This window comes from Scheffersomyces coipomensis (assembly GCF_036884675.1).
Source record: "Scheffersomyces coipomensis strain NRRL Y-17651 chromosome Unknown DFJ63scaffold_2, whole genome shotgun sequence".
NCBI lineage: Eukaryota > Fungi > Ascomycota > Pichiomycetes > Serinales > Debaryomycetaceae > Scheffersomyces > Scheffersomyces coipomensis.
In genome coordinates, this window is record NW_027042893.1 from 2449202 (window position 1) to 2473425 (window position 24224).

At 34.7% G+C, this 24224-nt stretch overlaps 7 protein-coding genes across 7 annotated transcripts; 5 read left to right on the forward strand and 2 right to left on the reverse strand. All coding sequences in view use genetic code 12, as the record gives it.

The window, feature by feature from the left end:
* The first annotated feature begins 24 nt into the window (after positions 1 to 24).
* DFJ63DRAFT_97671 (alkene reductase) lies at positions 25 to 1671 on the forward strand. Its single transcript, XM_064909265.1, has one exon. The coding sequence runs from the start codon at positions 344 to 346 to the stop codon at positions 1574 to 1576; it is 1233 nt and encodes a 410-aa protein (XP_064764231.1). The 5' UTR covers positions 25 to 343; the 3' UTR covers positions 1577 to 1671.
* Positions 1672 to 1766: 95 nt separating this feature from the next.
* On the forward strand, positions 1767 to 2771 carry DFJ63DRAFT_284741 (uncharacterized protein; the record flags this gene model as incomplete). Its single annotated transcript, XM_064904839.1, has 1 exon — positions 1767 to 2771. The coding sequence occupies one exon, from the start codon at positions 1767 to 1769 to the stop codon at positions 2769 to 2771; it is 1005 nt and encodes a 334-aa protein (XP_064764232.1).
* Positions 2772 to 4236: 1465 nt separating this feature from the next.
* On the forward strand, positions 4237 to 5391 carry IFE1 (putative dehydrogenase; the record flags this gene model as incomplete). The annotated part of the gene is made up of 1 exon (XM_064904868.1): positions 4237 to 5391. One exon carries the CDS (start codon positions 4237 to 4239, stop codon positions 5389 to 5391), a length of 1155 nt encoding a protein of 384 aa, XP_064764233.1.
* Positions 5392 to 5620: 229 nt separating this feature from the next.
* Positions 5621 to 7265, forward strand: DFJ63DRAFT_97925 (histidine phosphatase family protein). Its single transcript, XM_064909272.1, has one exon. The coding sequence runs from the start codon at positions 5849 to 5851 to the stop codon at positions 7238 to 7240; it is 1392 nt and encodes a 463-aa protein (XP_064764234.1). The 5' UTR covers positions 5621 to 5848; the 3' UTR covers positions 7241 to 7265.
* Positions 7266 to 7289: 24 nt separating this feature from the next.
* On the reverse strand, positions 7290 to 8738 carry DFJ63DRAFT_285266 (uncharacterized protein; the record flags this gene model as incomplete). Its single annotated transcript, XM_064904886.1, has 1 exon — positions 7290 to 8738. The coding sequence occupies one exon, from the start codon at positions 8736 to 8738 to the stop codon at positions 7290 to 7292; it is 1449 nt and encodes a 482-aa protein (XP_064764235.1).
* Positions 8739 to 10029: 1291 nt separating this feature from the next.
* Positions 10030 to 11529, forward strand: DFJ63DRAFT_334467 (major facilitator superfamily domain-containing protein; the record flags this gene model as incomplete). Its single annotated transcript, XM_064908038.1, has 1 exon — positions 10030 to 11529. One exon carries the CDS (start codon positions 10030 to 10032, stop codon positions 11527 to 11529), a length of 1500 nt encoding a protein of 499 aa, XP_064764236.1.
* Positions 11530 to 11694: 165 nt separating this feature from the next.
* On the reverse strand, positions 11695 to 13024 carry DFJ63DRAFT_97928 (SDR family oxidoreductase). The gene has a single exon (XM_064909273.1). The coding sequence runs from the start codon at positions 12865 to 12867 to the stop codon at positions 11860 to 11862; it is 1008 nt and encodes a 335-aa protein (XP_064764237.1). The 5' UTR covers positions 12868 to 13024; the 3' UTR covers positions 11695 to 11859.
* Between the last annotated feature and the right edge of the window lie 11200 nt (positions 13025 to 24224).

The window sequence follows — 24224 nt, forward strand, 5'->3', positions numbered from 1 at the left end:
TGTACGACTGAAATGAGATTTTATTGTAGAAATTAACTCGGTTTCAAGTAGTTCTGATACTGCTTAACATCGAGAAGATATTCAAACATCGTAACACCGAGCTCTAACGGATGTTATCAATCTTATATTATTGAAATTTTTTTTTTGATCTATCCGTTGTAATCTCAATGGAGTTATTTGGTATTTTTCCGGTGATTTATTATTATTAATATGCGTTGTGGCTGTTAAAAATGATTCCACCTGATGACTGATGCTAAAGTTTTACAACCAAAGTATAAATAGACAGTTAGATTGACGTAAGAAATATCAGATATTAAAGCTAACATTAAACAAAGAATATATTATGACTGTTATTCAAGGTGTACCATTAAAGGATACAAATGTATTTAAATCCATTAAAATTGGTAAGAACGAATTATCTCATAGGATCGTCTATGCTCCAACTTCAAGATTTAGAGCTTTAGATGATCATACTCCATCTGACTTAGAATTGAAATATTATACTGACAGATCTCAATATCCTGGTTCTTTAATTATTTCAGAAGGTACATTTATATCTCCTCAAGACTCGGCATATAGAAATGTTCCTGGTATTTTCACTGATGAACATGTCAAGGCTTGGAAGACTATTGTTGATACAGTTCATGCCAATGGATCTTTTATTTCTAATCAATATTGGAACTTAGGTAGAGTTGCTGCTGCTAAAATTGCCAAAGAAAAAGGATTTGATATTGTTGCTCCTTCTGCAATTTTTGAAAATGATCATTTTGAAAAGGAAGCAAAAGATGCTGGTGTTATCCTTAGAGCTTTATCAACTGAAGAAGTTAAGGATTTAATTTATAATACTTTCACTAAAGCTGCCAAAAGATCAATGGAAGCTGGATTTGATTATATTGAACTTCATTTTGCTCATGGCTATTTATTAGATCAATTTTCACAACCGGTAACTAATAAAAGAACTGATGAATATGGAGGTTCAATTGAAAATAGAGCTAGACTTCTCTTAGAATTAGTTGATCATTTATCTTCTGTTATTGGGGCTGATAAAATTGGTATTAGAATTTCTCCGTGGGGAACTTTTCAAGGAATGTTAGCTCATAAAGATGAAGTTCACCCAATTACAACGCATTCTTATTTATTACATCAACTACAAAAGAGAGCTGATGCAGGTAAAGAAATTGCCTATGTTTCTGTTGTTGAGCCAAGGACCAGTGGTGCTTACGATGTTGCAGTTGAAGATCAGACTGGATCAAACGATTTCGTTTATGCAGTTTGGAAAGGTAAAGTCATTAAAGCAGGTAATTATACTTATGATGCACCAGAATTCACTTCTCTTATGCATGATACCGCTGATGATAGAACTTTGGTTGGATTTGCAAGATTTTATACTTCGAATCCTGATTTAGTTAGTAAATTGAAAAATGGATATGAATTAACCCCATATAATAGAGCTCTTTTCCATAATAATAATAACTGGGGGTATAACACTTTTAACAAGCATGGTGAGACTAATGTTTATCACGAAGTAGAAGAGATCAAAGTTATTCCCCAAGCTATTAAAGATTTAAAAATTTAGAATAGTATAAGCTTTAAATAGTTAATATCGATCTTATATTATATTAATTATTGCGGTAATGATGTAGACCATGACTTCAAATTTCAATAAAAAAAAAGCACATCAAAAAAAAGTTCGCCAATGAGTTTGCACCTGTTGATAATATATATAATCATTACCATATCCAAATATCCATAATCATAGTCCAACCATGTTGAGTAGAAGCAGTCGAAGACTCGTTGTATCTAGTCCGAGCATAATAATAAGAAGACGCATATCTACCACCAAAGTTGCTCAATTTGAAAGTAAAAATAGCATTTTAGATAAATATAAAAAACCCGAAGAGGTTGAATCACCAAGTCAATTAGCAGCTGATTCAACATTACCTAATATAAAACAAGATTTAAAGACCAATCCTCGTCAAGCCAGTCTGAAGGGTCCATTCTTGTCGGATAACTCGATTGAAAATGATCCAACTTATAAGATGTCAGGCTGGAAACAATCCATAGGTCAACAAGTGATTAAACTTTTTCAAATTGATATGGATAAATCAAGATCAGGTCCAGTGGCAGGTTCAGTATATTTCGGTGAATGTAAAAGGCAAGGATTATATTATCCTGATGAACCACTTAGTGATACTGCTAAGTTTTATTATGAAACTTTAAAATTACCTCAATCATTCAATCAACAATTTCAAATTAGTATTTTACATTATTGGATTTTATCAGTTAGAATGAGAGCTTTACCATTTAAATATGGGAAAGATTATCAACAAAAATTAGTGGATAGATTATTTAGAGATTTAGAATTAAGAATGGCTCAAGAATTAAAGATTAATTCAAATCGTATTATTGAAGGTTATTTAAAAGATTATCATACACAATTATTAGGATCAGTGTTAACATATGATGAAGGGTTGGTGACTGATGATATTACTTTAGCATCAGCATTATGGAGAAATGTATTTAATGGTAATCCAAATGTTGATATTAGACATATTGAAGCATTATTGGTATATGTTAGATCCCAATTATATGTATTAAGTAAGATGACTGATAGAGAATTTGGATTTGGGAAATTCAAATTTGTTCCACCTAATCAAACTGTTAAACCAATTACCAAAGCTCAAGAACAAGAATTAATAGAGAAAGCTAAACAAGAGTTTGCTACTAGTGATTTACCATCTCAAAAGAGTGTATTATCATTAGATGAATAAGGAAGAGTACATTTGGATTGTTAAAAACAATCGATTTATTGACTTGTAAATAGAACTGTCTAATAATAATATATATATATACATCATTTAAAAAAAGTGTAAGGTTAGTCATACTAGTCATATTTACTCACCGTGAAATCCCCGATTTAGGGTAAGGTTTTTCTAGTGAAGACTTTTGGTAGTGAGACAGGTGATGCTACCACTACTAAATATAAATAAGTCAACTACCAAAGCAAATTATAGACTAAAATATAGATACTACGTTCCAGTTTATTAATGCAAACAGCGGTGTAAAAGGTGGGGAAGAGGGATATACGAACAAGGATCGGTAAAGAAAATCCGAGTTTAGATAAAAATAGAACAATTAAGAATATGCAAGGAAAGATACGTCAATAATATAATATGAAGAGATCAATGATATTTTTAGGAGTAAATAGTAAATAAATCATCCATAATCGGAAAATCAATCATCCTTAAAAGTTTAGGTATGATATAAATCATAAATATTTTTTAACACCTATAAGCCTCAAGATTAAAGTTAGTCAATTAAAGTTAATGATGATGTATTGTCTGGGGTAGTATAGTATGGTATCATCAAATGGAAAAATTGCTGATATAAATCCGGCACGCAGAGAAAGAAAAAAAAAGTGGAATCAGCCGAGGATAGTTTCCGTTGAGGCTTGGAGGTTTAAATAGAATGATCATAAATTTGGCTTGATAATGTAACAGATCAGATTATACATTATCATCTCATATTATATTATAGTGTGTATTGTATCAACGTGGATTCTGGGGAATGGAATAGGGGGCAGGAGGGGTTCATTCATCTTCTAATAGTTGATAGATATAGTTATGAATAGATATAAGGTTAAGGTTAAGTTCATTCACTCTAATTGGTTATGAGCAACCAGTATCTAAACACAATTGTAGATCAAATATCAAAGAAGACATTAAACGTTTATTAAAGATTAGCCAACAAACAACATCTTCTATATTTACCTTTACTATTTAGAACTTACCCATGACCCTTAAAATTTAACTCTGATTTAACCTATAATTAAACATTAATTTTTTTGATCATTCCACACGTACCCCAATTTATAGAAGTCATTGTAAGTCCCAATACGGAAAAAAATAAATCATCAACAACTTCAAATATTTTGTTACTTCATTTCTATGCATATTCATCTTAATTACCCTCTAGTCATCAACACTTTGGTCATTGGTATATAAGGTCAAGCAATTGTCCTTTGTCTTTTATTCATATATTCTTTTAAGGTTCTTCTTTCTTTTTTTTTCCTTTTGGTTCTCCATACTTATTATATTATACATTACATTAATACATTATATTATACTTACTTAAATAGTACTATTATTATTATTCCAATTCAATAATCTTTATTACTATTATTTACAAACTATTATTATTATTACTACTACTACTATACACTCATAATCAATTCCAATGAAAGCTATAGTTTATCACGATAGAGGAGATGTCCGTTATCATGATGATTTCAAAGAACCTCAAATTTCAAGACCAGATGACGTTAAAATTAAAGTTCACTATTGTGGAATTTGTGGTTCAGATTTAAAAGAATTTACTGATGGTCCAATATTCTTTAGTGAAAAAGATACCAGAAATGAAATTTCAGATTTACCTTACCCTCAATGTATGGGTCACGAGATTAGTGGAGAAATTTTTGACGTTGGTTCAAATGTTACAACTTTAAAGAAGGGTGATAAAGTCGTAGTTGAAGTTACTGGGACTTGCTTCGATAGATATAGATTCCCTGATTCTCCAAACTTTAATAAAAAAAAATGTGCCAGTTGTCTTGAAGGTCATTATAATGCTTGTGCTTATTTAGGGTTACAAGGTTTAGGGTTCGATAATGGTGGTTGTTCTGAATTCTTAGTAACTGCCGCTACAAAAGCGGTTAAATTCGATGAATCAATTATTCCAATGGATGTGGCTGCTTTGATTCAACCCATTGCCGTTAGTTGGCATGCAGTTCGTGTTTCTAATTTTAGAAAAGATTCTTCGGCATTAATTTTAGGTGGTGGTCCAATTGGTTTGACCACTATTTTTGCATTAAAAGGTAATAACGTTGGGAAAATCGTTCTTAGTGAACCGGCTTTAGCAAGAAGACAATTAGCTGAAAGATTAGGTGTAACCGTTCATGATCCAAGTGGGAAATCAATCGAAGAAAATATTAAAGAATTAAAAGCTTTATCACCAGGTGGTTATGGTTTTAATTTCTCATATGATTGTTCAGGGGTTCCAGCTACTTATCAAACCAGTGTTAGAGCTTTAAACATTAGAGGTGTTGCAACCAACGTTGCAGTTTGGGCTCATAAGGCAGTCGATCATTTCCCAATGGAATTAACCCTTTCTGAAAAAATGGTCACTGGATCCATTTGTTTTGTTAAAGAAGATTTTGAAGAAGTTATTGACGCTTTAGAAAAAGGTTTAATTCCAGTTGACGAAACTAAATTATTAATCACTTCCAAAATCCATTTAGAAGATGGAGTTGAAAAGGGATTCTTAGAATTAATTCATCATAAAGAAAAACATATCAAAATTTTATTCTCTCCAAAAGAGGAATATAGATCAAAATAATTATAGATTAAATATCTCAACACAACATCAAGCTAATTATTTTTGCATTTGTCATTATCATTCTATTATTTATTATTAGTTATATGCTCATACACACATATATATATTCAATTCTTGATTATATTAGTTAATACAATTTTTTACCATTATAATTCATTCAAACATTTTATTTTAATTATCGCTTAAATGTAGTTCGCTAATCACTTCCTTTCCTATATATAAAGTTTCAACATCGGGTAGCATTCTCTACCACTGGTTACGTAACATATGCTCCAAAATGACCTGATAATAAGCTCTTTAAATCTATAAAAATGTTAGTTCATTTTTTTTTTTGCAACTATCCACACGTGTTTTACCAAACAAAAAAAACTCGCGATACTTGGATCAAACATAAAAGAGCTTGATACGGTCCTTTGCCAAATATCAAATGCTATAGATAAGCATCACACACCAATCAATGGTATCACTACTAAAGCTATTTAATCATGGGTTACTACTAGTAGACAACTCCTTCTTCAACACTGTCGCGACTCCTCAGCAAGCTGCTAAAGAACAATATAATGTGGTGAAATATTTAGGTGGATCTGCCCCATACATACAACGACCAGGATTTGGAATATCAACAGAAATACCGCATAAATGTGAAGTTGAGCAAGTTCACTTGCTATCAAGACATGGAGAAAGATATCCATCGAAAGGTGATGGAGTTCAATTTGAAAAAATATTCAAAAAATTTCAAGACTATCCAAATCAATTCAAAGGTGATCTAGAGTTTTTAAATGAATATCAATACTTCGTGACTGATCCTAACAATTATGAAAAGGAAACTTCCCCATTCAATGCAAATAGTCCATTTGATGGTATAAGAGACGAATTGAGACATGGGTCTACGTTTAGAACTAAGTATGGGTCCTTGTATAATTCAAATTCACGTATGCCAGTATTTACGACCAATTCACAAAGATGTTATAAGACTTCAGAAGCGTTTATGAAGGGTTTCTTAGGTGATGATTATAATGAAGACGATATTGATTTCGTTGTCATTAGTGAAGATGGTGATATGGGTTTAAATTCATTGACTCCAAGATATGCATGTTCAAGTTTAGATAGTGAGATCAATAGACTGAAACTCAATCAATATGATAGATCATTTCTTAATGATATTCTCTCCAGATTCCAGACAGATAATCCTGGTTTGGATTTAACTCCTTCCGAAGTTAATTCATTGTTCTTTTGGTGTGCATTTGAAATCAATGTCAAAGGGTCATCTCCATTTTGTAATCTATTCACAAACGAAGAGTTTATAAGGAGTTCCTATTCAACTGATTTAGGAAACTATTATACCACAGGACCAGGAAATTCACAATCTAGAGTAGTCGGATCAGAAATGATTAAAGCAACTTTGAAACTATTACAGGATAATAATTCAGAAAACAAAATTTGGATATCATTTACTCATGATACAGATATGGAAATGTATTTAAGTTGTTTAGGTATAATTGATCCACAACAAGAACTTCCAGTAGATAGAATTCCATTTCCAAATCCATACAGTGCAGCCGAAATGTTACCTCAAGGGGCAAGAATTTATGTTGAGAAATTCAAATGTAACGATAATGAATCTTATGTGAGATATATTATAAATGATTCCGTCATGCCTATATCGAATTGTTTACAGGGTCCAGGATTCTCGTGTAAATATTCGGACTACAATAATTATATTACAGATAGATTAGCTGGTTTAAACTTTGAACAACAATGTCTGCTTAAGCAAGGTTTATCTAACGAATTAACTTTTTATTGGGACTATAAATCTGTTAAGTATGATGCTCCACTCATAGATCAATAATGCTACTATATATTTTATGTAATACGTTATATATGTCAAACCAATTTTCTTAATTAATTGTAATAGATTTAAGTATAGAGAACTCATCAATACCCCATGAACTATTGAATCTACCATGTCCACTACTCTTGACACCTCCGTGAGGAATAGTTGCTTCATCGTGAACCGTGGAATGATTAATGTGGATTCCTCCAATCTCAATTCTTTTGGCAATAGATAATGCTTTCATTATATCTTGAGACCAAATGGAAGCTTTCAAACCATATGGTGAATCATTCAATTGTTTGATTAATTTATCTTCGTCGCTGTATTTATGAATAGTGAAGATAGGACCAAAACTTTCTGTGGTATCTAAAAGCATTTCTTCAGTGACGCCTTCTATGATTAATGGCGATATTGAATTGTTTTTTAAATATTCATCTTTATTATAATCTCCGAACAAAACTTGAGCCCCTTTGTCAACAGCATCGTCTACCAAGTCAATGATTTTCTTAGTAAATACTAAATCTCTTTGTGGAATAGCATAATCAGAATCTTTGGAAATTTCAGAACTAAGCTTTAAAACTTCACCCTTAAATGTATCATATATATCTTCGTGAACGTAAACTTTCTCTGTACTCATACAGATCTGACCCTTATGAGACCAACTACTCCAGATAATATTAGGAACTGCTTTTGAAAGATCAGCATCTTTTCTGACTAAGGAATAATTTTTACCACCGAGTTCTAGAAGGCAAGGAACCAAATGACTTGCTGCAGCTGCCGCAATCTTCTTTCCGACAGCAGTAGAGCCAGTAAAGTTTAACTTTTTAATCACACCAGAGCTTAACACTTGTTCTAAAAATTGAGGATTATCTTGTGGAGAAACATGTACCAATTGTAAAGCATCCTTTGGCAAACCGGCATCATGAAAACATTTCACGAATAAATACGAAGCTAATGGAGATTTTTCAGAAGTTTTATGAATAACTGAACATCCTGCAGCCAATGGTGCAACAATACTTCTAGAAGCTAATATAACTGGTGCATTCCATGGAGCAATAGCTAATACAGGACCAATCGGTTGTTTAATAGTTAAGGCTAGTTCAGTATCTAAACTTTGTGGAACAACCCCAATAGGATTTGATAAATGACTAATATATTCTTCAATTTGTCCAATTGCACCATCAACATTAAATCCAGCAAACCAAGCAGGGCCTCCTATGTCCAGGTGAGAATCGAATAATTGCAGTTTTCTTTCATTTAATAAAGCAATCGCCTTCTGAAATATTTTGATCTTCTTATCATATGGCGTAGTTGACCATTCCTCAAACCCTGTCTTAGCTGAAGTATATAACATGTCCAATAATGAACTATCTTTAATATTAAATGTTGAAAAGTTATGAATCACTGCATTGGGATCTATGTGTGAATTTACTGGGTATTGGTTGGTTGTCTTGATCTCTTCACCACCAATTATCAAGGGGATATTTATTCTAACAGCAGCAGCGGCAGTCATCCTTCGATACTGTTGTAAGAACAATCTCCTATGCAGCATTTTTGATTACTTCTAGCAGTTGCTCTTGTTATATATTAATACTTGATTTGGGTTTTCAGTTAAGTGCAGGTTTGTTTTTCACAAAGCAAAGATCTTGGAGGGGTACCTTTTGTTTTGAGCTTGAGCCGCAAAAAGTCTATTCCGAGAATCTTACACCAAAACGCAAAGCCCATTATGAAACTAATTAAACTTTAAGAGATTAAAATATTGTAAGATATTATTAATTTAAATGAATGTATGACAAATGATTTGAACGCAACTAAGACTCAAAAGTGATAGACCCGAAAGGATATCATTTCTTTCTGTGTCTGGGTTTAACGTCATTTCTTAATTATCATTGAGAGACAAAATTGCCGTCATGATATTCAAACATTCCGAAGATGCGGTAATATTATATGTTTTCCCAATTTCTGGTAACTAACTAGTTAGAGATTTACAGCCAATATAAGGTCTTTATTTGCTTATTTTTAGCTTTAGTTGCTGCAATCTGAATCAGGAGTATTTCAATTTAACTGCCAAAGGATACGGCAACAACCTCACCTTTTGCAACTTAAGAGTAGTTTCGTTATAATCTAAATCAGAACATTGAGAGATCTCAATTTTGTATTGAGCGACTAACCCCGATGTATTATTTTCAAGTAAATGACTATCCACATTAGCCATAAGGTTTAAAAAACGCATACACGAGCAATACCGGATTACAATTAATGTCTTCCAGCAATCAGAACCAACTATAATTAGAGCTAGATAAAATATTACGAGAGAGTGTGGGGTTGTCTTGTGGGGCAGTTAAAAATAATTTTTGGTCAAACAGAAGATTTTAGTGCGGTTATACCTTTTTCCAATACTCCAGCTTTTTATCAAGCTTTGTTGACTCTTGGTAATAAATGAGTATATCTTGAGGCATACGTTTAATATCGTGCTTGACATATTACATTCTTGACAACCCTCCCAATATTTATTTTATAATGCAAAAGCCTAAGTGGGGTATGCCAATTGATTTAAGCCGGATTATTTCTTTCCAACTAATTACCACTTAAATTATAAGAATCCTTGATTTCAATTATTATCTTAATTTGATATACAATACGAGTAATTTTGGGCTAATACTCCTCATACCTACAATACCCATCAATATTAGTTCTTCTGGTTGAGAAATATTTTGCATTCGATTTCGTTATTTATAAATATAGATAGACAATAAGACCTTTTTGAATGTTAGAATTTATTGTAATTAAATCACCTAATAATTATGCCTTTACCAAGTGATTTTGAAAAAGGATCACACGATCATATTGAAGATTCCACTGCTAACAGTCCAGCTGAGATTGAGTTGGGTCCTGAACATGAGGCTTATCTTATAGAAAGACATGGAACCGTGTTTTTGGATCCACTTCCTTCAAGTGATCCAGCAGACCCTTTAAATTGGCCAGATTGGAAAAAGAATTCAGAAATTCTTTTATTAGCCTTTCAGACTTTTAGTTCGACTTTTATGGCTGGTGGATTGACACCTGCTTTTGAACCTATGGCAGCTGCTTATAATATTTCAACCCCAACTGCAGCCTATCTAACTTCTGCTCAAATTGCCGTTTTGGGTGGTATGCCACTCATCTGGCTTCCTATTATGAACGCTTACGGTAGAAATGGATTTTTAAGTATAGCTTCTTTGTTATGTTGTGCTTTAAATATTGGTGGTGGTTTTGCAAAAACTTATGGGCAACAAATGGCAACTAGAGTCTTAGTAGCATGTTTTATTTCTACATGTTACGCTGCAGGTAGTTGTGTTGTTGGTGACTTATCATTTGCACACGAAAGAGGTAAGAAAAACGGTTGGTGGTCAGTTGGTCTTGTCCTTGGTACTACTGCTGGACCTTTCTTCTGTGGTTTTATCCAACAGCATGCGGGAACTAAATGGATCTATTTTGTATTTGCTATTATGAACTTTGTTCAAAGTATATTATGGTACATTGCCGACGAAACTGTATATGTTAGACATCATGATAAGCCTCAACAAACAAATTGGATCTTAAGTAAGGTATTGAGACTTAATAGAAATCCTGATCAAGAATTATCTTTTGCATTATTCTTAAGACCATTCAAATTGTTCTGGCACTTTAACGTTATGATGACAACATTGGCAATATCAGTGGTGTTTTGTTATGCCAACATTGTTCTTATTGTTGAATTACCACAAGCAATGGGTATTTTGTTCAACTTGGATGCTCAACAGATATCCTATCAATTTATTGCTCTTATAATTGGTTCTACTATAGGTGAATTTTTAGCAGGTCCTCTTTCAGATTGGTGGATGAAAAAATCTATTGCTAGAAGAGGAGGTGAAAGAGTTATCGTCGACAGGTTATGGGTTTCTTATAATGGCTTCATTTTTGTGGTTATTGGTTTAGTTATTTGGGGAGTTTATTTAAATAAGGCTACTCCTGGTCATTGGATTATAGCACCAATCATTGGAGCCGCTATAGCAGCATGTGGAAATAACATATGTATGACAATCTTAATTACTTTTGCAATTGACAGTGATCCCAAAAAAGCCACGGATATTGGTTTATTTGTTACTTTTGTTAGACAAATATTTGCTTTCTGTGGCCCATTTTACTTCCCATATATGTTCGATAATCTTAAATTTAATGGATCAGCGGGATTGATGTGTGGGTTAGTGGTGGTATTTGGAGCAGGAGTTGTGATCATCACCCACATAGTTGGATTAAGACAACTCAGGGTCGGTAAAAATTGATTTCAATTCCTTCCTTACGATTACACCATGTTGGTCGATAATCTTGTTAATCTATTTGTGTATTTCAATATATGATGAAATGAATTAATTTAGACTTTTTTTTTGTATAATAAAGAGCGAATCAAAAATATTTTTTGTCTGGAGGGCAACGGAGTTATTTTTACCCTTTTTTAGCAGCCTTGAGAATGCAACCTAAAACATTTATTACTAACGCTTTTCTCTACACTATTATCGTTCTGTAAGCTCTTTGAACTATGTATTAAGATCTATAAGAAATCTATAATATCTATAAGAATAGAAGAATCATAAAATAATAAAGCTCAACCTCATCTAATTTCCTAAAATCTGTTTAATAGATTCAGTGACAGATTGTTCAAGAGAAATATAATCAATGGCTAAGATAGATCTAGCATTAGAATCATCTAATAAACTTCTTCCGGTGGCTCTATCACCAGTAGATTTAGCAGCTGGAAGCTTTTGCTTAAGTTCTGGGATGTTCTTGGTAATAACTTCTACTAATTCTTCAGCATCAAAACGACTATTGGAAAGAACAAATCTTTTACCTTGGGCCTTTTCAGTTTCAAACGCAAGAATATGGGCTTTTGCAACATCTCTAACATCAATAAAAGTACCTGTAAGTTGAGGAAGAGCATCATCCGGTTTCAATTTTAAGATATTACCAACCATTTGAGCAGAAGCATTTAATTCTTTTTCTCCATTATGATAATTTTGAGGACCAAAAACATAAACTGGGTTAACAGTTGAAAGAGTGAAATTTGGCTTTTCAGTTTCAACAAAATTCCAGGCAGCCTTTTCAGCAAAAGTTTTGGATCCGAAATAAGCAGCAAATCCGTTTTCTTTGGATTGATCGTAAGTAAGACTACCCCAAGTAGTTTCACCACCATTAAAGTTTGGATCACTAATTTCTTGTGGAGTACCAGTAGCAACCACAGAACTTGTGTAGACAACTCTAGTGATTTGAGGAGCATGTTCTTTGATAGACTTAAGAACATATTTAGTACCTTCAATAGCAGGAATTAAAATATCTCTTTCATTATCTTCAGCATTGAAAGTAACTGGAGAAGCGGAGTGTAAAAATACAGTAACTTCAGAATGTTTCTTTAAAGCTTCATCAAAAGCACCTTCCTTTTCAAGAACTTTAACAACTTCAAAAGTGAATTTTGGATTATTGAAAATTTTAACTAAGCTTTCACCTTTTTCAGTTGATCTTACTGAACCGACAACCGAGTAACCTTTGGTAAGAAGTTGAGTAATAATGTGTTGAGCAATGAATCCAGTAGCACCAGAAATGAAGACAGTTGTTGGAGAGGCAGTCATTTTTTATGTAATTTGTTGATGATATAGTTAGAAATATGGGATTTAATATCTCTGAATCTTCATCCTTTTATACTCTGAACTGTGGTTGAATCAATTATCATATTGCTTTATCATAGTAAATTTCAACGCTGGCGGCATTAGTGACATCGCGGTGTTAAAGAGATTTGATTTGTAATTTAAAAAGTACGTCAAGGTAATAAACACCGAGTGGCGTGTCAGCTTCGGCCATTTACTGTTTAATTCTTAATTCTTCTCCAGGTTGCAAAACATCATTTGGTTAAAGCAGGAGCTTAGATAATTGACAAAGAAATGAATGAATTATTTACTACCCAAATTTTTACAATACAATTTAATGGCTTTAATATACGAAGAAAAAAAAGAAAAAAAAAATGGTGGAGGAAAACCGTTGAAAAAGTTAAACTTAAAAAAAAAAAATCTGAGGATTATGAGCATACAGAGAAGAATAACTAATAGGGGAAAAAAATATTTGGATAATTTATTGCGAAAATATTAGCTGTCTCCTAATAACTCCTGCAGGAGTTTTACCCTATGTCTGCAAATAAATAGAGTTTTCCTTATATAGTTTCTCTATCAAACTCATTTCTTACAAATCTTTTCTTTAGATACTAAGTCTACATTTTAGATACATAATAAATGCTACTCATTAGAAAAAAAAATATTAAACTTCAAGAATATTAAACTTCAAGGGTTCGTTTAACGAGTTCTAGTTTCTTATAGATTCGAGATCAATCTGTAGCCAATTGCCCACATTAACACGATGGCAAAGGGAGACGAAAGTATCATATGATTGGAGGGATCTACAGATATATATATTTATATAAATAAATGAAACCTCAAATGCGTATCGTAAACTCAGGCAAGTGCCAACCAAAATATTATTTGGTTAGTAATAAATCGCACTAGACGAAGTTTGGCGGAAACATAATCCCCAGCAATGAAATAGAGAAGGGAATAGGGGATAAAATCGTTGAAGTTTACGAAAGTTCTATATGAATTACCGAATTTTGCGTTGATTTCAATTTTTATGCAAGAACTAAACCATTTTATTCGTTCAAACATTATGATCGATTGTACTTATTTGTCCAGGGTATCAGAAAAATGAAATCTCAATGGCACATTATTTTCTAACGACGATACTTCAGTACTACAGGCTTAAAATTTCGTAACTATTTTTCAAACTTCTTTATATTCCGTTTATAGGAACTATTGACTTATATTGTTATGGTAATATCATAATCATATTCTCAAATAGAGATCAAATATAGAATTAGGTAGTATTTCCTCTTGTAGTAGAGATCAAATATCTTAAGACCTGAAATTACAAAGATTATGTTTCCGCAAAACTTTATTCAGATAATATAAATTAAAAGGGTGCTATCTTACATATATATATATCATATGTGAACTTGTATAAGAGACCATCTGTAACCAAATTTCATTTGCTATAGCCGCACCTTTATTTCGACTAGATGAGGCGAAATCGATCGACAACTACGAAAATATGGTCTCACATTAGTTAACGACGGCACGTATTTCGGAAACAGATCAACTCACCAACAAACACTTCGAACACAGATCGATATACGAGCACAAAGGAAGGAATCAAAATTAAATGGAATACTTCATGCAGAGCATTTCATACAAAACAACAATTACAAAGCTAAATATATATTAAATTACGCATTAAATATGAATGACTTATATCCCAATTATTATACTTCCATATACTAAAAATGTCAATCTTCAACTTAAAAATAATTATACTTATTTAAAAGAAGACTTCGTTAAATTTGCTCACAGATAGAATAGAACAAGAATTAACAGAGGAAATTTCATTTTATTTTTAAAATATTATCTTTCTATGGAAATTATTTTTTATTTATTTTTATTTCTTAGTCCTATTTTAATTGGTTTAAAATAATTAATATTTTATGACAGAGCTATTGTTCTTTACAAAATTAACCGGGAAGGATTTTTTAGTGCTTACGGATTTGTAAAATGAAATATTATTCAAAGTTAATAGTTAAATCAGACATGAATGAACAAGAATCGTAACCTTAGATGAAGCAGGGGAGGTAAAAAAAAGAGTAAGGCAGTAGCGGCAGCATCAACAACAGTATCAGCAGCAGTATCATCACCAACAATATCAGCACCATTATGAGCAATGAGCATCTCTAGTCAAAGCAGAATACATTGCCTAACCTTAAGCGAGGGGTTAAAATAGTGCTTACTATTTCATATTAGTAGTATTTAATTTCGTTTAAATGGTGGATATTTTTTTCCAATCGGATGATCATGTCCACAAAATTTCATACAAAACCAATTCTGGAACATGCATAGTTTACGCGTACTCATTCCGATAACGAAACTAAAAAATAAAACTACCAAAAATTGAGAAGAGGCTTTCGTAAATCTTCGACAGCATTCGAAAAAGAAACAAATAATGATCATCGTTAATTTTGAGATGTGGTTCACCTCTCATCTAATGTATAGCTATAGGTGTAAGAAGCATCTGACATTAATAGGAGTCCAATAAGTTATACCATTCTTTATGAAGATGAATGACACATGATGATGAGCACACGCAGTACAGTAAGTAGAGTTTGTTTTATTTATTTATTTGTTTGTTGCAATCTTTGCGCTCTGGTTTACATATACATTTAAGGGATTGAAATTAAAAAACCAAACCGCCTTAGCTTTTTAAATCTCATCTACACCCAAAAAAATGAGATTTTAAACTGGACCCCTCATCTTGGTAAGCTCAGGCTGCACTATTTGATAGGGCCGGTATTTAATTCTTTACTTTCTTTTTTTTTGTTATATATTTTTTAATTTTTTTTATGAGGACTGCCTGCCTGCATGTAGCCAGTAGTTATTTTTTAATATCTTTCATTCTCTTTTTTGGTATAGAGACAATCATCACACCATAATAATACTTCAAGCCAGTAGATCTTCAAATTAACATGGTAGAACATATTATAGTTTCCATGTATCAAATTCCAGTTGATTTATGCATTAAGAACTGGGCAGCATGAAGCTTAGATTTATTTTTTATGGTTAATTTTTTAACTATGGAGCTAACTTATTTTGTTTGTTTTTACGGTAATTTCTTTTTTAATGGTAGGGTCGAATACTTTCAGGGTATCTAAGGATATTAAAAATGTTTTAAATGGTTTATCAAAATGATTTACTAAACTTTATTATGATCTATATAACCTATTCAAATCCTAGAAATCTCCTGTCCCATCGAAAACCCAAAACTTGATGGTTTATCATAACAAATAGCTTTAAATCATGTTTAAACTAAGTACATTAAGTAAGACCATCTTCTTACTACTATTCACCGTCATTCTAGGAACTGAAATCAGTGTTCCTACTATCACCGATGGTTCTGTAACAGTGGAAAATGTTTATATTGATACAAATGCTTATTGGTCTATTCTTAATAGTGAAGATACTGATATTGATGGTGTTCTAAGTGTGGCACCAGATGCAGGTTTCTTCATCTCAAGTACCAATGCTAATCTTGGGTTGACTGTCACAGCAGCTTCAGCTGCTTCTATTACCAATGCTGGTTTAATCATTTTTAATTCATTTAGCTCAATAAATGCTCCTATCTTTACCCTATCAGGGACAAGTTTTAACAATACAGGTCAATTATATATGGTTGCTGATTCTACTTCAGGTGTTCCAAGTATGTCAGTTACTGGTTCACTGTCATGGTATAATACTGGCTTAATGGTTTTCAATGCTTCAGCTAGTTCTACCACCAATGTAGGATTTGGTTCTCCTATTACTAATAATGGACAGATTTGTATTATCAATGGTTTATTTCAACAATCCTCAGCAATTTATGGCACTGGATGTATAACGGAATTAGATGGTTCTGCCATTTATTTATCAACCAGTGCTGAAGCGATTTCATCTACTCAACAGTTCTACTTAGGTGACTCTTCGTCAGCCTTAAGAGTAGTTGCTGCAAGTTCTACAAGAACTTTTAATGTTGCAGGGTTCGGTAACGGTAATTTTATCGAATTGGATGTTTCTGTTTATAGTTTTCTGTATGATGCAACTACCGGTATTTTGGAATTATATTTTTCAAGTGCAGAAATCCAATATTTTAATATTGGATTAGGGTACAATTCTTCATTATTCAGCAAAGTTACAAACAACCCAAAAGGCCTTTCAACTGCAATCAATGGAGCTGTAACCTATTCAGGTCCAGTTCCAAACCCAGGTTTGCCAGCAAATTGTCAACCCTGTCCTTCTGCTGTACCACCTATTCCAGGAGATTATAATTCAACATCATATACTACATCAGTTGTGACAACGCTAACTGACGGATTCGTTGAGACAAATTCAGGTATAGTATATGAATCCATAAATTCGGGTGGTACAGTCGCAAGTAGTACTTCTTGGTATCCATCAGTATCTGATCCATTCACATCTTATTCTACAACTTTCACTACTACTGACTCAAATGGATATGTAGCAACAGATTCAGGATATATTGTGGTAACTGGATATTCAAATAGTAAAATATATACCTCCACTTCATTATACCCGACATCTTCCGATCCAGATACTACATACACAACCACCTTCACTACAACCGATACAAACGGGTTTATTGCTACTGATTCTGCAATTGTTGTGGTGAGCGGTGGAACTGCTACTACAAAAACAAGCACGTCATTATTTCCAACATCTACCGATCCAGATACCACGTATACTACTATTTTCACAACGACAGATACCAATGGATATGTTGCAACTGATTCTGGAATTGTTGTGGTAAGTGGTGGAACTGCTACTACAAAAACAAGCACATCATTATTCCCAACATCTTTAGATCCAGATACCACATACACTACTACTTTCACTACCACTGATAGTAATGGATATGTTGCCACTGATTCCGGTATTGTTGTGATTAGTGCTGATTCTACAGGTACTGTAAACAGTACTTCATTATTCCCAACATCTTTAGATCCAGATACCACATACACTACTACTTTCACTACCACTGATAGTAATGGATATGTTGCCACTGATTCCGGTGTTGTTGTGATTAGTGCTGATTCTACAGGTACTGTAAACAGTACTTCATTATTCCCAACATCTTTAGATCCAGATACCACATACACTACTACTTTCACTACCACTGATAGCAATGGATATGTTGCCACTGATTCCGGTGTTGTTGTGATTAGTGCTGATTCTACAGGTACTGTGAACAGTACTTCATTATTCCCTACCTCGATCGATCCAGATACCACATACACTACTACTTTCACTACCACTGATAGTAATGGATATGTTGCCACTGATTCCGGTGTTGTTGTGATTAGTGCTGATTCTACAGGTACTGTAAACAGTACTTCATTATTCCCTACCTCGATCGATCCAGATACCACATACACTACTACTTTCACTACCACTGATAGTAATGGATATGTTGCCACTGATTCCGGTGTTGTTGTGATTAGTGCTGATTCTACAGGTACTGTGAACAGTACTTCATTATTCCCTACCTCGATCGATCCAGATACCACATACACTACTACTTTCACTACCACTGATAGTAATGGATATGTTGCCACTGATTCCGGTGTTGTTGTGATTAGTGCTGATTCTACAGGTACTGTGAACAGTACTTCATTATTCCCTACCTCGATCGATCCAGATACCACATACACTACTACTTTCACTACCACTGATAGCAATGGATATGTTGCCACTGATTCCGGTGTTGTTGTGATTAGTGCTGATTCTACAGGTACTGTAAACAGTACTTCATTATTCCCTACCTCGATCGATCCAGATACCACATACACTACTACTTTCACTACCACTGATAGTAATGGATATGTTGCCACTGATTCCGGTGTTGTTGTGATTAGTGCTGATTCTACAGGTACTGTAAACAGTACTTCATTATTCCCAACATCTTTAGATCCAGATACCACATACACTACCACTTTCACTACCACTGATAGCAATGGATATGTTGCCACTGATTCCGGTGTTGTTGTGATTAGTGCTGATTCTACAGGTACTGTGAACAGTACTTCATTATTCCCTACCTCGAACGATCCAGATACCACATACACTACCACTTTCACTACCACTGATAGCAATGGATATGTTGCCACTGATTCCGGTGTTGTTGTGATTAGTGCTGATTCTACAGGTACTGTAAACAGTACTTCATTATTCCCTACCTCGATCGATCCAGATACCACATATACTACCACTTTCACTACCACTGATAGTAATGGATATGTTGCCACTGATTCCGGTGTTGTTGTGATTAGTGCTGATTCTACAGGTACTGTAAACAGTACTTCATTATTCCCTACCTCGATCGATCCAGATACCACATATACTACCACTTTCACTACCACTGATAGCAATGGATATGTTGCCACTGATTCCGGTGTTGTTGTGATTAGTGCTGATTCTACAGGTACTGTGAACAGTACTTCATTATTCCCTACCTCGATCGATCCAGATACCACATATACTACCACTTTCACTACCACTGATAGCAATGGATATGTTGCCACTGATTCCGGTGTTGTTGTGATTAGTGCTGATTCTACAGGTACTGTAAACAGTACTTCATTATTCCCTACCTCGATCGATCCAGATACCACATACACTACTACTTTCACTACCACTGATAGCAATGGATATGTTGCCACTGATTCCGGTGTTGTTGTGATTAGTGCTGATTCTACAGGTACTGTGAACAGTACTTCATTATTCCCTACCGCGATCGATCCAGATACCACATACACTACCACTTTCACTACCACTGATAGCAATGGATATGTTGCCACTGATTCCGGTGTTGTTGTGATTAGTGCTGATTCTACAGGTACTGTGAACAGTACTTCATTATTCCCTACCGCGATCGATCCAGATACCACATACACTACCACTTTCACTACCACTGATAGCAATGGATATGTTGCCACTGATTCCGGTGTTGTTGTGATTAGTGCTGATTCTACAGGTACTGTAAACAGTACTTCATTATTCCCTACCTCGATCGATCCAGATACCACATACACTACTACTTTCACTACCACTGATAGCAATGGATATGTTGCCACTGATTCCGGTGTTGTTGTGATTAGTGCTGATTCTACAGGTACTGTGAACAGTACTTCATTATTCCCTACCGCGATCGATCCAGATACCACATACACTACCACTTTCACTACCACTGATAGCAATGGATATGTTGCCACTGATTCCGGTGTTGTTGTGATTAGTGCTGATTCTACAGGTACTGTGAACAGTACTTCATTATTCCCAACATCTTTAGATCCAGATACCACATACACTACCACTTTCACTACCACTGATAGCAATGGATATGTTGCCACTGATTCCGGTGTTGTTGTGATTAGTGCTGATTCTACAGGTACTGTAAACAGTACTTCATTATTCCCAACATCTTTAGATCCAGATACCACATACACTACTACTTTCACTACCACTGATAGTAATGGATATGTTGCCACTGATTCCGGTGTTGTTGTGATTAGTGCTGATTCTACAGGTACTGTAAACAGTACTTCATTATTCCCTACCTCGATCGATCCAGATACCACATATACTACCACTTTCACTACCACTGATAGTAATGGATATGTTGCCACTGATTCCGGTGTTGTTGTGATTAGTGCTGATTCTACAGGTACTGTAAACAGTACTTCATTATTCCCTACCTCGATCGATCCAGATACCACATATACTACCACTTTCACTACCACTGATAGCAATGGATATGTTGCCACTGATTCCGGTGTTGTTGTGATTAGTGCTGATTCTACAGGTACTGTGAACAGTACTTCATTATTCCCTACCTCGATCGATCCAGATACCACATATACTACCACTTTCACTACCACTGATAGCAATGGATATGTTGCCACTGATTCCGGTGTTGTTGTGATTAGTGCTGATTCTACAGGTACTGTAAACAGTACTTCATTATTCCCTACCTCGATCGATCCAGATACCACATACACTACTACTTTCACTACCACTGATAGCAATGGATATGTTGCCACTGATTCCGGTGTTGTTGTGATTAGTGCTGATTCTACAGGTACTGTAAACAGTACTTCATTATTCCCAACATCTTTAGATCCAGATACCACATACACTACTACTTTCACTACCACTGATAGCAATGGATATGTTGCCACTGATTCCGGTGTTGTTGTGATTAGTGCTGATTCTACAGGTACTGTAAACAGTACTTCATTATTCCCTACCTCGATCGATCCAGATACCACATACACTACTACTTTCACTACCACTGATAGCAATGGATATGTTGCCACTGATTCCGGTGTTGTTGTGATTAGTGCTGATTCTACAGGTACTGTGAACAGTACTTCATTATTCCCTACCGCGATCGATCCAGATACCACATACACTACCACTTTCACTACCACTGATAGCAATGGATATGTTGCCACTGATTCCGGTGTTGTTGTGATTAGTGCTGATTCTACAGGTACTGTGAACAGTACTTCATTATTCCCTACCGCGATCGATCCAGATACCACATACACTACCACTTTCACTACCACTGATAGCAATGGATATGTTGCCACTGATTCCGGTGTTGTTGTGATTAGTGCTGATTCTACAGGTACTGTAAACAGTACTTCATTATTCCCAACATCTTTAGATCCAGATACCACATACACTACTACTTTCACTACCACTGATAGTAATGGATATGTTGCCACTGATTCCGGTGTTGTTGTGATTAGTGCTGATTCTACAGGTACTGTAAACAGTACTTCATTATTCCCTACCTCGAACGATCCAGATACCACATACACTACCACTTTCACTACCACTGATAGCAATGGATATGTTGCCACTGATTCCGGTGTCGTTGTGATTAGTGCTGATTCTACAGGTACTGTAAACAGTACTTCATTATTCCCTACCTCGATCGATCCAGATACCACATACACTACTACTTTCACTACCACTGATAGTAATGGATATGTTGCCACTGATTCCGGTGTTGTTGTGATTAGTGCTGATTCTACAGGTACTGTAAACAGTACTTCATTATTCCCTACCTCGATCGATCCAGATACCACATACACTACTACTTTCACTACCACTGATAGTAATGGATATGTTGCCACTGATTCCGGTGTTGTTGTGATTAGTGCTGATTCTACAGGTACTGTAAACAGTACTTCATTATTCCCAACATCTTTAGATCCAGATACCACATATACTACCACTTTCACTACCACTGATAGCAATGGATATGTTGCCACTGATTCCGGTGTTGTTGTGATTAGTGCTGATTCTACAGGTACTGTGAACAGTACTTCATTATTCCCAACATCTTTAGATCCAGATACCACATACACTACTACTTTCACTACCACTGATAGCAATGGATATGTTGCCACTGATTCCGGTGTCGTTGTGATTAGTGCTGATTCTACAGGTACTGTGAACAGTACTTCATTATTCCCTACCTCGATCGATCCAGATACCACATACACTACTACTTTCACTACCACTGATAGTAATGGATATGTTGCCACTGATTCCGGTGTTGTTGTGATTAGTGCTGATTCTACAGGTACTGTAAACAGTACTTCTTTATTCCCAACTGCAACTGAAGTTGTATCAGTTTCTTCTTTTTTTTATGAGTCGCAAAATGTACTAAGTACATTTGTGGTTTCTTCTAGTTCTAGTGTATTATCCAGTTCTTTGTCTTCTTCAGGTTTTTCAATTCCTAGTTCAAGTATAGAATCATCCGTATCCTATTATAGTACCTCGACGATTGATCTCAGAATCTCCTCATCTAGTAGTGCAGTTACATTTTCATCTGTCAATTATTATAATAGTTCTAGTTCATCTACTTCAGCATGTGTTTCATCAAGCGCTGGCGACGGGTATAGTCGTGTTGAATCAACAAGTCTTGCTGGTACGTATAGTATTGGCTCGTCATCTAGCATTATTGTATCATCTGGTATTATAACACCATCTAGTATTGTCTCATCTCCTAGTATAGTCATCTCATCTGTTACTCAAAGTTCTTCTAGTAATGTTGTATCTGTTAGCCTTGAAGATATTGACACTTTTTATACAACAACGTTCGCTACTACAGAATCTAATGGAAATGTTGCGACTGATTCGGGAGTTGTTATAATTACTCAGAATTCTGATGGTGTTGTATTTACTACAACTTCATTGATATCCAATACCATTGCTTCGTCTGATATTGACGCTTCTTCAAGTTCTGAATCCACTGCCGATCCAATTTTCCAATCAAGTGATGCTTCAGTTACTACTTCAAACGATTTGGTGATAACTACTGTGACATTCACGACATTTACAACAGTATTTACTAATTCTGAATCTGATGGTGATATTGAAACTGAGTCTGGTATCGTTGTTGTCACTACCAATGATAGTGGTGAACTAACTTCTAGCACTTCTTTATTCCTTGGTTCTACCTCTTCGTCAGATCCAATTTCATCGGATCCAGGTTCGGGAGATTCAACCGTTTCAATTTCTTCTACATCAGTTGTATTGTCTTCAGATCCATCTTCTGCCCCAAGCTATATTTTTACTGCTATCGATGCTATTGACTTTAGTCAAACTGGTTCCATTTCTTCTGCTATTCCCCTTGCACCATTGTGGACTGCTACAGTTGCTTGGCAAATGACAATTGACCATACTGTTGGAGCTAATTTTTCATTAACATTACCAGATGTATTTGGTATTTACGACACTAATTATGGTGCCTCCAAACGTGATACGGTCAAGGCCATATATCTTGAAGCTGATGGAATCGTTTATGCTGAATGTTTCAGCATCCCAGGATCATTATACAATATTAAATCTTCCTTACAATGTACTATTTTAGAAGCTGCTACCTCGTATGTCAATGGGACTATTGAGATCCCGCTTATTTTCAACGTTGGTGGTTCTTCCAGTGACACTGATATCACTGGAGCTAATGCTTTAACAGCCGGAACTCAATCGGTGACGTTCACTACTGGAGACGGAAGATTTATTTCACACGATGTTAATTTTGACGCTGGCTCCCCATCTCCAGATGATCCAGAACAATTAGTTTTTGCCACTAGAGCCATGGAATGGGATAATTCGAATGCATACTATCTCCTTGGTGGCAATTGCCCTACTTCTTATGGTTTTGGTAAACTTTCATTAACTATTAATCAAGGTACTCTTGATTGTGATAGCTGGGAAACTAAGATTACCAACAATCTTAATGATTGGTATCTTCCAAAATCATCTCAAAG